This window comes from Zingiber officinale, chromosome 2A (assembly GCF_018446385.1).
Source record: "Zingiber officinale cultivar Zhangliang chromosome 2A, Zo_v1.1, whole genome shotgun sequence".
In the NCBI taxonomy this organism is placed as follows: Eukaryota; Viridiplantae; Streptophyta; class Magnoliopsida; order Zingiberales; family Zingiberaceae; genus Zingiber; species Zingiber officinale.
This window is the reverse complement of record NC_055988.1, coordinates 134,626,433-134,641,545: the sequence shown is the minus strand read 5'-3', so window position 1 is coordinate 134,641,545 and position 15,113 is coordinate 134,626,433. Positions and strand designations below refer to the sequence as shown.

The 15,113-nt window shown below is 38.2% G+C and overlaps 1 protein-coding gene across 1 annotated transcript in view; it reads right to left on the bottom strand.

Annotated features, from left to right (window-relative positions):
• Positions 1 to 308: 308 nt before the first annotated feature.
• The window catches only part of LOC122040053 (MLO protein homolog 1-like), a 41,510-nt gene continuing 26,705 nt past the window's right edge, over positions 309 to 15,113 (bottom strand). Inside the window, exons 4-14 of the mRNA XM_042599426.1 lie at positions 5,016 to 5,132; positions 4,849 to 4,909; positions 4,671 to 4,756; positions 2,126 to 2,200; positions 1,904 to 1,992; positions 1,757 to 1,806; positions 1,632 to 1,672; positions 1,365 to 1,538; positions 1,182 to 1,217; positions 972 to 1,100; positions 309 to 846 (exon numbers count right to left, since the gene is read on the bottom strand). Coding sequence (XP_042455360.1) covers positions 493 to 846; positions 972 to 1,100; positions 1,182 to 1,217; positions 1,365 to 1,538; positions 1,632 to 1,672; positions 1,757 to 1,806; positions 1,904 to 1,992; positions 2,126 to 2,200; positions 4,671 to 4,756; positions 4,849 to 4,909; positions 5,016 to 5,132 — 1,212 coding nt within the window. The 3' untranslated portion in view covers positions 309 to 492. The remainder of the gene's footprint in view (positions 847 to 971; positions 1,101 to 1,181; positions 1,218 to 1,364; positions 1,539 to 1,631; positions 1,673 to 1,756; positions 1,807 to 1,903; positions 1,993 to 2,125; positions 2,201 to 4,670; positions 4,757 to 4,848; positions 4,910 to 5,015; positions 5,133 to 15,113) is intronic.

Here is a 15,113-nt window from a genome sequence, read left to right as displayed (position 1 = left end):
CCTCTAACCACTTAACAGTTGTTTATAAATTGATTCTATGATTTACTTCTTTTCATATAATTTAGGGATAGATTATGAGAGATGTCTGGGATGAACGTACTTAACTCTTGGTTCATCAAAAGCACCAACCTTATTCCATGTCATTTGATCCTCCACGCGCTTATGAGTCAACCTTGTTCTTAGTCACCCTAGAGTTCAACTCAAGTTAACCCTATAGTCCATCGAGTGCATGCTAAGCTTGTTCAATCAAATGCAACAACCTTACTCCGATCCAGTCCATTAATTTTCACTACGAATGCATTATTTAATCTCATAATGAAATACCGTATCAAGCCTAATTAAGCTTATGGTATAAGCTCCATTTACTAGCAAAGCTAGCTTCTTTGTGTTTATGCTCTTCTCTCTTAGCTTTAAAATCATCAAATTTCCAACAAGAGAGATGAAGGAAATGAATTGATACAGAATATTGACTGGCACGATCGAGTGTATTAACTACGTACGATAAGAGGAAGGAAATGAAAAATCTTGGTGGTGAGTCTTATCGTCCGTGGGCGCGGGTGGTCTTCTTGGTTCAAACTCCGATTCTTCATCCCTGTCCGAGTGAGAAAACCTGGGCGACGCCGGAGCGCTCTCTACGTCGGTTGACTTGGCCTTGAACTTGGAGAGCAGGTGCAGGGGCGACGACCCTCGGCTGGGTGTAGCCTCTCCGTCTCCACTGGTCAGCCCCGAACCCACGTCCGCCCCTGCATCCCTCAGCCTCTTCTTCCTCTTCGCCGCGTCTCTCCATTTCTTGAGGGCTTTTGCTGTTTGCTCCTCGAATATTGCCTTCTTCATGTGCGACCCCATCTGCCAGCCGTCATCATTCATCAACCATTCATCTCGGTTAAATTTACTTTAATTTAAACGCAATATTTAATTAAAACAATTCAGCTAGCAATATAATTACGAAGATCTATAGATGTTTGTCCTACTTGTGTCACCAAAGCGTACAAGGGGAGAGTGATGTAGCTGCACAAGACCTGTAGAGCTATCCCCATCGCCACCTTTACCACCGTAAGCCAAAACTTCTCGTAGAAGCAGGATTTCAAGCTGAATTCGTACTGCACGGACCCTCAAACTGCTGAAACTGATTTCTTTTTCCTTAATTTCTCATATTTGCGAGGCAGTAACTAATGACTTACCCATGTCCATAGAAAATGTGACATTTGGAATGCGTTCTGCAGAATATATACAACAGCCATTCAAATAACAAACTGATATTATATGTGGTTAATCACAAACAGAATCATCGTGTTGCAACCAAATCGAAGGAAGATTGATTTCACAAGGAATGAGTTGGAGATGAAGTTTATATATATATATACCTCGAACAAAGTCAGATGTATGAGGAAGAGGATCCACTGAGGCCTGTTGAACCAAAAGTACTTGTTGCTCGGTTCGACCACCGGAGCTCCGATTATTATGTTTGTTCTATTCTGAATCTCTTGAGCCATTTCCATAATGACGAGCTCTAGTTTCGTGCCGACGAGTAGAAGAACCTACGATGTAATTCTTTTGGCACTGTAATTTCAACTCATTGATAAGAATAAGAATATTGATTATAAAAGGAAGAAAGAAGTGGAGTGTCCTACCAGAAGTGGGACAAAGGATACCGTAGCGAGTGTGTAATATCCTGGGATAGCATTTTGTAGAAAAGAACAATTAATTACTAATCCAACCATAGTTCGTTGAAATACTTTTAACTAATTATATTTACCATTGATATCTAGAAGCAGAATGAATATTGCGAGAATCCACAATGGAGGGCTGTCAAAAATCCACATGATCTAATTTGTTTCTGTTCGAGAATTAATTAAAGAATAGATGTCTGAAGGTAATTAATTAATTAATCAGCTGGACAAACCTGATGCCAACGACAACTTTGAAATCATCCTCCAGGGACCTTTTTATGTACTTGTGGAAATTAAAATTGCTGTTCGGAGACAAGTGCGCCTGTTGTTGTTGTTGTTGTTGTTGTTGTTTATGTCAAAATTGTGAATCGCATTAAAACAATACACTAATTAGTTACTTACTTAAATTACAAGATTCAGAAGAAAATAACAATGGAACGTGAATAGAAGAATACATTTATAAAGCCGTGGCGCATGGTCAAGTAGTCTACTTTTGTCACTGATCCAAAGAACTGCCTTATAAACGCCACCTGCCATTTTTAAAAATATAAAATGAATGATGCCTTAGCACAATCAAATTGGTGTAGCTCAGAACAACCAAAGAATCAAAAGATGAGGAGCATTGAGATGTCTAATTAGTCAGAGGAAGTTGATTATGTAGGTGAAGAATGAAAGATGTCATATAGAATGAGTCAAGGGATTAATGCGTCTAAGAATCTTATGACCTAATAGGAGATGTACTTGTGGGAAAAATGAAGATGCAAAGGTAAACACTTAAGTGAGTTATGACAGTCAAATGACTTTTACTTTGGAGTTCAAGGACACTTTTATTTAGGCATAAGACTCGATCAAGAAATAAGGGGTTTCAGGATTATAGTTGATGATCTAGTTGGTTGGAGGTTTATCCCAATCAACTAATGTGATAAGACAACAAAGGAGTCTACTCAGCCTAAATTACTGATAAATCAAATATTTGTATTTGAGTTTTATCGACTAGGCAGTCGACTGATAAGAATTGAGTCGATTGATTTCCTGTTTGATTTGAAAAATAAAACTGTTTAAAGATCTCGTCCAGTGAAGTTGATGATGAGGTTTGATTTACTTGGATTGTCAATGAGTTAATGGAGATAACATTTAGCAGATAATGATCCTGTGATCTACATTTCAATCAACTAGCGAAGGAGAATCAGCTAGGTGAAACTTATCCAAACATGGATTAAATACTATCAAAGCAAGGACACTTGAAGAATGATAACGAAGCCATAATTCTCATACCATTTCATAGCAGCTCCACAAAAAACTTTTTCTATTTTTAGTAGGCTTTAATACTTAGACATAAGATTTATATCTTTATATTTTTAATCTTTTTATGCACAATTATTAGTTTTTCAATTTTAATCTTTTGTATAAATGATTTTTGTACCAATTCTGGCAACGAGAAAAATAATGGGTTTGTCGAAGGGTGACTCACTTTAAAAGTCAATAAGCTATGGAGTAGGAAATGAATTAAGTATGGAATAAATGAAATGGGATGAATTATTCCTTAGAATGTGTCATTGCATCTCAAATTATACATCTAAAGATTCAACCAAAATCATAAAGGAAATGAATTATTCACATTCCATTTCACTTTACCAAATTAAACACACTTCCTTGATCTTTATATTTTCTTAAGATTTATATACTTGAAATATTCAGATGGGATTCTTGTTGCAAAGAAATATGCATTGAACGCGAACTCCTTGTATAAATTGAATTTTAACTACTTAATTATTGACTGCAAACCTATTTAATCTTATATATACATCAGTATAAGTTAATTCATCAAAAACCATGATAAATATTGTCGCAAAATATCTATTTTCTTGTAGTGAATCATTCAAGTGGAAACTATGTATGCCTTCATTTTGACGAAATCGAAAACTATAATTTAGACAAAATTATGTTGGACAATTTTATTGTGAAGATTTTAGAGAAAATTAATGAATTTGAAATTACAAAATTAAATCAGTCTTATCTGTTGAGAGACCAGAGTGGATAATCTCAAACTACAGTGGGGTTAGTTTTTGTCAAGTGCTATCGAGTCGGGACACGAGTCGCCTGAGCAGACACCGAGTTGGGAGAAGAAGATGCCCGGTATAGCAGAGTCAGGATAATTCTCTAGAGTGGATCTCAAGTGCTCTCGAGTGGATGCCGAGTGGAAACCGAGTGCTCCCGAGTGGATGTCGAGTGGAAGCCGAGTGCTCCCCAGTGGATGACAAGCCTCCCAAGTGGTTGCCGAGTCGGGACGCAAGTCACCCGAATCGCCAAGTTGGGAAATGAAGATGCCGAGTGGGAAAGGTTCCTAATTGCTCGAAAATTGAGACATCGAGGTCTACATTCAACGTAGATTCCTTAAAACAGATTCATCCCACCTCCGGTTGTGCTTCGAGGTTATGTGAGTCGTTTGTTTCCCAAGATACAACAATCAACCGCGATCTCCACCAAACACTGATGGTCATGACTAACTGAGAAATGCCTGAATACTATCACGAATATTCTTTCAAGCAAAAAATGCACGACAGAGAAAATGAGAGTGAGGGTAACAAAGATGGATGAAGATTTCTTTGTTATAGTTTTCGCTTATGTCCTTTGCTCCAACTTTAGCCTCTTTATATAAAAGAGATTCTTCTTTGGTTGCATTAAAGGTCATGCTCGTATATGAGTCAACTTGGTTTAATGTAATCCGGACTCTGAATTTTCTCCCCTTACATATCTATGTATGGGAGAGAACTTTTCCCCATGCATTTATTCATATCATACATGCATGTGCAATAATATAAACCAACCAACTAACCATGAAACTTCTAATGTGGAATTAAAAACTCATACATAAAGGACCCCCCATCCACCTTTTATTATTTTCCATTCAAATTCCAACAAATTAGACTATATTGAGTTATGAAGCAAGGAGATAACGATAATCAGAACGAAAGTTGTTTGGTTTAGTGTAAGACTCACAATCCATCTGATGCCAAGGGTGCTTGAAAGGCCCATGTGTCTTCTGACAAAGGAAGTTTGGTGGGTAAACCTAAACCTTGAAGGATCTGCAAGAAATAAATGATGGACACTGATATCAGTTCTTAAACCAATTAACTGCATATATATTGTCATGACAAGATCAACTCCATCTAGCTACCATTTGAGAACTGATATTGCTGTGAGTTTGTCTCTAACTCCCATGTTTTCCATTTCTTCATCTACCAACAAGAAGAATGTGCTAGAAATTAAATATTGGTTGCCCAAAAGAGTAATTGAAAACTGAAATGTCTTGTGTGTGTGTAATGAGAATGTCTGAGTACTTACTTTAGCTTGTGCAAGAGCCACAGTGAGAACACTGTAAAGAACATGAAGTACAGCAAGGACAAATATGAAAATGTGTAGTTGGTGAATTCCAGACTGTGAGATCAATGATACCTTGTCCTGCAAAAATACCACATTCACAATTTGAGGAAAAGTACTTACTGCTCAGACGATTAAGATTATCACCATATACTGAATTTGAATAGATAGTTTTGAAAAGTTTACAATGACACTAGACACTAGTAAAATTAATTTTTACAAATATAGAATCAATATAGAAGTATTCTAATCTACAGTTCACTTGCTTGTTCTGTTCGAAGTGTGCTAATTTTTTCTTGCCACAGTTCACTTCTATATGTTTTGTTTCAAAGGGATCTACTGAAGTTTTGGCCAAATATATGGTACTTATATTATCACACAAGACTTTGATAATTTTATAATAAGGTCAATAGCTTATGTATGCATCATCCAAAATAATTATGTCACACATTCACTACTCATAGCAGCATACTTGGCCTCAATAGATGATAGTACAATACAAGTTTCAACTACTTCAACTAACAAGAAAATATTCAAGAAATTTACATCCTCCCACTTGTATACTTCTTATCCAATTTGCAACCTACCTAATCGAAATTGATGTTTCTTACCAAATTTAGTGCATTGATGCTTGGATATTAAGGGCCTATATTAATATTACCCTTAAGGTATCTCAAGATTCTTTTAATGACAACTACGTATATATATGATTCATTAGCACACGATTGATATCATTTATATATAAATCAACCGTAAATAAAATATCTAGTCTATTAGTGTTTAGGTAAAGTAACCTACCAATTATATTCCAAAAGTATTTTTAATTCACTTGCTTACCCTTGAAGTAACTATCCATCCTAATAATAGTGGTAATTGTAGTTGCTAACTTCTTGACAATTTTCATCCAAAACATCTTAATAAGTTTCTAGGAATATTTGGTTCGCTAGACATGGATTTCCTCCTTAGTTTGTTTGATTTGAAGTCCCAAAACAGAGAATTAAATTTTCAACTAAACTTATCTCAAACTCACTCTCCATGAAACATGAATAAGCATAGTTAGGAAATCTTTATTTGTTGACCCAAAAATGATATCACCACATAAATGGTTGGTTTAATCAACCTCTATGACTTCGATATTTGACAATATACCGATGTTTGGCCAGATTTAACCAAGAGTTATCTAAACAAGACCGGATATTTGGAAGTAAGAAGTCTTGTTAGGTCAAAGTTGATTGAATGATTAGTAAGGGTGAGAAGTCTATCGAGTGACTAACAAATCCAGACATGTCAAGGTAACTGAATGTCTGACAAGGGTGAGAAGTCTACTGAGTGACTAACAAATCCAGACATGTCAAGGTAATTGGATGTCTGACAAAGGTGAGAAGTCTACTGAGTGACTAACAAATTCAGACATGTCAAGGTAATTGGATGTCTAGTAAGGGTGAGAAGTCTACTGAGTGATTGAAAAGTCTAGGTAGATCAAGGATGACCTAATGCTTAACAAGGGAAAGTTCTAGCAGGATGTTAGGTAGTAAAAAATCCAAGTGGATTTAAAGGATTGGAGGCTCTGCAAAGGAAAATCCTGGGGGAGTGAGTCGTAGGTGGTGACAATATAAGGAGTAGACCTTAGATGGTAAAGTCTTAAAGGAAGTCCAAGCGAGAAGCTTAGTAGGAGAAGATCCACCTCCGAAAAGGAGCAGATCTAATGGACGAGCGCTTCCCATACTAAGGTTTTGGATGTACTAGCCTTAGGTTGTTGGAAACCAAGTAAATCCACACATATTTTGTATTATTGTTTCAATTATTTATTATTCTGCTTCAAGTACTAATATGATAGAACAAACAACGAAAAAGATGCTAGCACACTTGGGGCTTTCTTCTCCATCCTTTGAGTGTGGGAGACACTCCTTGTTCGTGTGGATATCATTAGAGGAGTGTCTACGTTGACACTCTCGAGATTCTGCAACTCCTTGGACGAGCGGGAACGCGAAAGGGCACGCATCAAAGGTATAAAGTGTTTTCCTTTGTAGATCTACTGTAGATCGTAGTTTGAAACTCGTACTCGTAAGTTCATTCGGTTTTTCCTTGCACGGATCTACGGTTTTGGGTGATTCGGGGTTTCCGCGACGCGAAAAGCGGTTTTCGCGGCCCGAAAAACCCAACAGTGGTATCAGAGCCACGTGCAAGGCTTGTACGAGTTTGATTTTTGGTTTTATGAAAACTAAAGTTTCTGTAATTTTCTGTAAAATTATGATTTTATAGTTTTTATGGGTAATTTTTCCGTAGAAGCGAAGCACAAGTGTCTCGGCACTTGTAGGCTTCGGCTACCTGAAAGATTTTTCCAAAACGGCTTCGTTTTGCCCCAAATCCGTTTGGGACAGCAGGCTTGGGTGCCATTAGATCGCAAAGGAGCAACTCACGATGGTTAGATCGTGGGTAGGGGTACTGCCCCTAACCCCGCAAGGGGATTTGCTCCACGATTGCACCCGAAATCGCTAAAAACGAACCCGCCGGGAAGATTCCGAAACGGCAATGTCTCGCCCAAATCGTTTTGGGACAGCGGGTTTAAGCGCTGTTGGATCGCAAAGGAACCCTCGCGATGGTTAGATCGCGGGTGGGGCGCTGCCCTGGGCCCCGCAAGGGATCCGTTCCGCAAAACGGGACCGTTGGAAATTTTACTTGTAAAAATTGTAAAAATTATTTTAAAATTATAGAAAATTATGAAAATATATAATTTTGAATTATATATTAATTTTGTGATAGTCATGGCTCAAAAACCCAATATGATTGGATTGTCTTGTAATTCATAATACCGTTATGTGTTTGGGCGTGTTGTATGTTTTATTTTTCCGCGACCGCGTCGTGTCTTTCTCTTATATTCTTGTTGTAATTAGATTTAAACTCGAATGTAACTCGAGTTTCAAATTGTAATGTACAAATTGGAGCGGTGGAGGGTCCACAAGGAAGGCGCGAGCAACACAGCAACACAAGGTGGTCAAAGGAAGAGCTTAGAAGTTGACCCTAGGTTGACCATTCGATCTTCTCATTGGCTTGAGAAGATCGTAGTAGGGCCATGACTAAATCACAAATATATTAATTAGTTAATTGCTTATGTATATGATGCATGTTTAATAAGTAATTAATTAATTAGTGCCTTACGATTAGATTAGATCTAAGTCGTGCACATGATGCACTCTTGCGATTAGATTAGATCTAAGTCGTGCACAAGATGCATTCTTTTCGATTAGATTAGATCTCGATCGAACCAACTCTAAATGCCTAACCGTGCCGTGATACCTATCACTACCTCGATCACATGTATTGTTGAATCTGCCAAAGCAGAGCAATACATATTATCTTGGTAGGGTACGGAGGAACAATCTTGGTCCCGCCTATCAACGGAGTGGTGAATACAAACTCAATTAGATTGAGTATTCCTAGTTACTCGGTTGGATCGAGTCAACTATAGGCATTATTCCAACGGTTGGAAAAGATAGGTCAAAATCACATCTATATTAACTCTCGGGCATATTAGCCAAAGCTAACTCGAGTTTTAATATAAATGCGGATATTGATTCTATAAACAAGAGTTGCATAGAGATGTAATTGGTAATCGTTACCTACCGATCATACTAAGCCTTGGGCGTATTAGCCAAAGCTAACTCAAGGGTTAGTATGATGTGGATCTTGTCCCACAAGAATTATAGAATTCAGTGGGAGCATCATTTAATTAAAGGCCTAATTAAATGATTTTAAAAGAATATGATATTTATTTCTGCAAATTTTCTGTTGTAGATAACCATGACGTCGAATACGAGCTCTTTCTCCTGCGCTTCCTCTCCAAGGACAGCTCAACGGGCAAATTTTCACCTGGGATGCAGGAACTTGAGAATAGTTCTCACTCGGGAACGTAAACTGACGTTCGGAGCAATTCATTTCGGAGGCTCCTGCCACGCGAGCTGATCGGGATGCTTACAAGAAGCATCAAGATGACGCATTAGATGTGTCATGTCTTATGCTCGCAACCATGAACTCGAGCTTGAAGCAACATGAGTTGATGAGCGCTTACGATATGGTTGAACATCTTTGTCATCTATATCAAGGACAAGCAAGGCACTGGAAGAGGAACTCCAAAGAATACCTGGAAGATCTGAAGAAGAAGAGAAATAAGATTTCTACTTCAGGTATACATGTTATAGAAGTCAACCTCTCTATTTCTTCATCGTGGGTATTAGATACCGGATGTGCTTCGCACATTTGTACTAATGTACAAGCGTTGAGAAATAGCAGGGCATTGACGAAGGGTGAGGTAGACCTACGAGTAGGCAATGGAGCACGGGTTGCTGCTATTGCTGTAGGAACTTACTATCTATCTCTACCCTCTGGGCTTGTACTAGAATTAGATGATTGTTGTTATGTGCCTGCCTTGACTAAGAACATAATTTCAGTTTCTTGTTTGGACAAGAAAGGATTCTCGTTTATAATAAAGAACAAATGTTGTTCTGTCTATTTAAACGATATGTTCTATTGTAGTGCACCTCTAATAAACAGACTCTATATTCTAGACCTTGAGAGCCCTATCTATAACATAAATACCAAGAGGTTCAAGTCAAATGACATGAACCAAACCTACCTCTGGCACTGTCGCTTAGGTCATATAAATGACAAGCGCTTATCCCAGCTCCATAAGGATGGTTTGCTGGACTCATTTGATTTAGAATCATATGAGATATGCGAGTCATGCCTACGAGGCAAGATGACCAAGACTCCCTTTAGTGGGCACAGCGAGAGAGCGACTGATTTGTTAGGACTCATACATAGTGATATATGTGGCCCTTTCAATGTCACTGCTAGAGGCGGTTATAGGTACTTCATCACATTTACTGATGATTTCAGTAGATACGGTTATGTGTACTTGATGACACATAAGTCCGAATCCTTTGAAAAGTTCAAAGAATTCAAGAATGAAGTACTGAGCCGACTTGGCAAGAGTATTAAAATACTTGATCAGATCGAGGTGGTGAATACTTAAGCCATGAGTTTCGTGACTATTTAGCTGAGTGTGGGATTCTATCTCAACTCACTCCTCCCGGAACACCACAGTGGAATGGTGTATCCGAAAGGAGGAATCGTACCTTATTAGATATGGTACGATCTATGATGAGTCACACAGATCTTCCGACATATCTATGGGGATATGCTCTAGACACGGCAGCTTTCATTCTCAACCGAGTTCCATCCAAGGCCGTGATAAAGACACCATATAGGATATGGACTGGGAGATATGCCCAGGTGTCTTTCATGAGGATTTGGGGTTGTGAGGCTTACGTACGACGTCAAGTCTCAGACAAATTAGGACCCGACAAGTGCTACTTTATTAGATATCCCAAGGAAACTAAGGGATATTACTTCTACATTCCCAGTCAACACAAGGTAGTTGTGGCAAAGACTGGGGTCTTTCTAGAAAGGGACTTTGTTTCTAGAAAGACTAGTGGGAGCGCGTTCGATCTTGAAGAAGTTCAAGATGCGAACAATATCACTGAAGCCTCGATGGAAGTTGAACTGGAACCACAAAGTGTTGTGGATAATGTTGTTCCACAAGGAGTTGAGGAACAACAACCAGTTCAAGTAAATATACCTCTTCACAGGTCTGATAGGGTACGTCGTCAGCCTGAGAGATACTCATTTCTCTTGTCTAACCATGATGACATTATGCTCATAGAGGATGAGCCTACCACCTATCGAGAAGCTGTGACAGATTCTAGAAATGGCTAGATGCCATGAGATCCGAAATGGAATCCATGTACACCAACCAAGTATGGACTTTGGTTGATCCACGAAGGGTAAAACCCATTGGGTGCAAGTGGGTCTTTAAGAGAAAGGCGACATGGATGGACTTATCTATAAGGGTCGCTTGGTAGCTAAAGGTTTCAAGCATTCATGGTATTGACTATGATGAAACCTTTTCTCCATTGCGATGTTTAAGTCTATTCGGATCATGCTTGCTATTGCTCTACCATGAGATATGGCGGATGGATGTCAAAACCGCGTTTCGAATGGAAAACCGCTCGAAGATGTGTACATGACACAACCCGAGGGTTTTGTGGATCCACAGCATACAATTTATGCACATCAAAGTCCATTTATGGACTAAAGCAAGCTTCTCGAGCTGGAATCTTCGTTTCGATGATGCAATCAAGCAGTTTGGTTTCATCAAGAACGAAGATGAGCCTTGTGTCTACAAGAAGGTTGTAGGAGATATAGTTGTCTTCCTCATATTGTATGTGGATGACATACTAATCATTGGGAAGGACATCCCTATGCTTGATCTGTCAAGACACGGCTAGGGAGTTGCTTCTCAATGAAGGACTTAGTGAGCCATCCCGCATTCTAGGGATACAGATCTATAGGGATAGATCTAAGAGATTGCTGCCTAAGTCGAGTACATACATTGACAAAGTACTCCTGGTTTGCCATGCAAAACTCCAAGAAGGATTTCTGCCAATCACATGGCGTGAGTCTTCGAAGACTCAAGGTCCCTCTTCTAGAGAGAGAGACCATATGGATCAGATCCCTTATGCCTCGGCCATAGGGATCATGTACGCCATGCTATGTACTCAACCGATGTCTCGTATGCTTTGAGCATGACGAGCAGATACCAGTCAGATCCAGGTGAAAGTCACTGGATAGCGGTCAAGAATATTCTTAAGTACTTAAGAAGGACTAAAGAATATTTCTTGATATATGGAGGCAATGATGAGCTAGCTATAAAGGGTTACAGTGATGCTAGCTTCCAGACCGACCAGGATGACTATAGATCGCAGTCGGGGTTCGTGTTTTGCTTAAATGGTGGTGCTGTGAGTTGGAAGAGTTCGAAGCAGGACACAGTAGCTGATTCTACAACAGAGTCGAGTATATTGCTGCATCAGAGGCAACAAAGGAGGCAGTTTGGATCCGCAAGTTCATCACTGAACTTGGGGTGGTTCCTAGCATCGCTGACCCAGTTGAACTCTATTGTGACAACAATGGAGCTATAGCACAGGCGAAGGAACCTCGCTCACACCAGCGGACCAAGCATATACTACGACGCTTCCATCTCATTCGAGAGATTATCGATAGAGGAGATGTGAAGATTTGCAGAGTACCTACAGAGGCTAACATCGCAGATCCCTTGACCAAGGCTTTGGCATAGAGGAAGCATGATGGTCACACTAGGTCATTAGGCCTTAGAGCCTATACTGATTGGCACTAGTGCTAGTGGGAGATTGTTAGTTAGAGCCCTAGAGCCAATCATTTGATGATTGTATGGACTCATTGTATCATATTCTTGTATATTAATAAAGGCATTTGTTTGGTTATTATACTTATTTGTATTAGTGCCAAATAGACTAAGTATAATAGCGTCCTTGAGTAGAAGGTTCATACCTATATCAATCGATTAGTTGAATCGATAGTGAGACGATATAGGGAACACTACTCTAAATCATTCCTAGTCGAGTATTAACATTCAGGGACAATGTTAATACAATAAGACTAGCATGTAGGTCAGCTCGATGACTTGATCTCACAAGTCATGGATATAGAGATATCAAGCTGACACATGGGTATGCATTAGAGAATGTATACTGAATTGTTAGAGTGTATACTAAAAGCCTAGCTTTTGGTATAAACATTTATCTAGAAATAAGAATCACATTGGTCAAATGTCTACATTTATGATAAATGTAGTTGTTAAATTAATTTATATTGTAGATAACATGGTGTGTGGTGTCACACACAGAGGATCATGTTATCAGTACTTTATAAATTATAAACAGTAACTTACGACCATAATGGAAAGGAACAAACCATTGGAAGGTCGTAGTGTAATTAGGTATTAGTTTATCTTAACTATATAATTACACTAGTACACTTAGAGTGTATTGAGTAGGACCATTAGAGGTCGTTTCTTTTATACTGACTTTATAAAGAAACAAAGACCTCAGTTATTATGGAAGTGTGTGCTCTTAATCCTAATATAATAACAAGCACATATATTTGATATTTATTTCTTTAATTTATCAATGGGTGAGATTTAGTTCGATGAATCAATAAGCCCGATAAGTTGGGAAATGATATCACTTATAGTGTGTATTGTTGATTATAGAAGGAAACTGTGTCCTAGTGATCTAGGTTGAGAATGTCCTCAAGAGGAGCTCATAAGGATTGTCATGTTAAACCCTGCAGGTGGACTTAGTCCGACATGATAATAAGGTTGAGTGGTACTACTCTTGGACTAAGATATTAATTAAATGAGTTGTCAGTAACTCGCTTAATTAATGGATATTTGACATCTTAAACACAGGGAGACTAACACACTCATAATAAGAAGGAGCCCAAAATGTAATTTGGGATTGGTGCGGTAGTTCAATAATAGTTCTTTAGTGGAATGAATTATTATTGATGAAATTAAGTTGTGTGTTCGGGGCGAACACGGGAAGCTTAATTTCATCGGGAGACCAAAACCAATTCCTCCTCTTGGTCCCTATCGTAGCCTCTTGTATATAGAGATTTATACCCACCACATGCCCACCTTCTTACCCAACCAATAGGGGCCGGCCAAGCTAAGCTTGAAGCTCAAGTTTAGGGCCGGCCAAGCCTTAAGTGGTCGGCCAATAGCTTGGAGCCCAAGCTTAGGTGGCCGGCCACATCATATTAAAAAGGATTTTTTATTAAAATTATTTCTTATGTGGACATCGTAGTTTTAAAAGAGAGTTTAAAAATTAAAATTTTCCTTTTAAAGCTTTCTACAAAAGATTAAGAAAAGATTTGAAATCTTTCCTTATTTGTAGATTGAAAGGAGATTTTATTTTTAAGAAAAACTTTCCTTTTTAACCATGATAATAATTTAAAAGAGAAGTTTAAAAATTAAATATTCTCTTTTATTAGTTTCTACAAAAGATTAAGAAAAGATTTGATATCTTTCCTTATTTGTAGATTGAAAAGAGATTTTAATTTTTAGAGATAACTTTCCTTTTGGAAATTATCCACATGTTTAAAAGAAGAATTTTAATTTATAAAATTTCTTTAACCAATCATGAAGGGATAAAAATTATTGGAGAAATTTTTATAAATTTCTGAAGACAAATTAGGAAGTTTTAATTCTTGTGTGAATTAAATTTTCCTTATTTTGGGGAATTAGAAGTGGCCGACCATTATTATTAAAATTGTTTTTTAATTAAAATAATTTTTCTTTTTTATGACAAAAGAATTAAGGAATTTTTTATTAAAATTTCCTTATTTGTCAAGACCAAGGATTATAAAAGAGGGGGTAGAGGTGCCTTCACGGGTGATCAACTCTATTATTCTTCTCCTCTCTTTTCCTCCTTGGTGGCCGGCCCTAGCTTCTTCCTCTTCTCTTCTTCTTATGGCCGGCGGCAACCTCTCTTGGAGCTCTTGATGGTGGCCGGTTCTAGCTAGGAGAAGAAGGAGAGAAAGGTGGTTTTGTTTCTTGCATCCCTTGGAGCTTGGTGGTGGTGGCCGGACCTCTACTTCTCTTGGAGAATTGTGGTGGCCGAAACTTACAAGGAAGAAGAAGGTGCTTGGTGGTTCTCATCTCGGAAGATCGTTGCCCACACAACGTCCGAGGTTAGAAGAGGAATACGGTAGAAGATCAAGAGGTCTTTTTAGAAGGTATAACTAGTAATTTTTCCTTTCCGCATCATGCTAGTTATTTATGGAAATAATACCAAATACAAGAGGCTTACGATTCTAGTATTTCGAATATGTTTTTCGAAGTTGTGTTCTTTTATTTTTCTTTTCCTTGTGATTTGATTGTTCTTTTTGGTTGACCTAAAGTTATTTTAGGAAATTAAATATTAGCTTTCCATAAAAGGTTTTGTCTAATCGGTGGTGGTTGTTCCCATATTCAAGAAGGCCATGTGCCTCGCCACGTCAATACTGGGAACCAATTATGGAAATTAATATTTAATGGCATTAATAACTTAGGTGATTTGGATCAAACGTGTTAAGTTCCGCAGGAGATCCAAGTATAAACCTTAAAGAACAAATAGATTAAGTTTT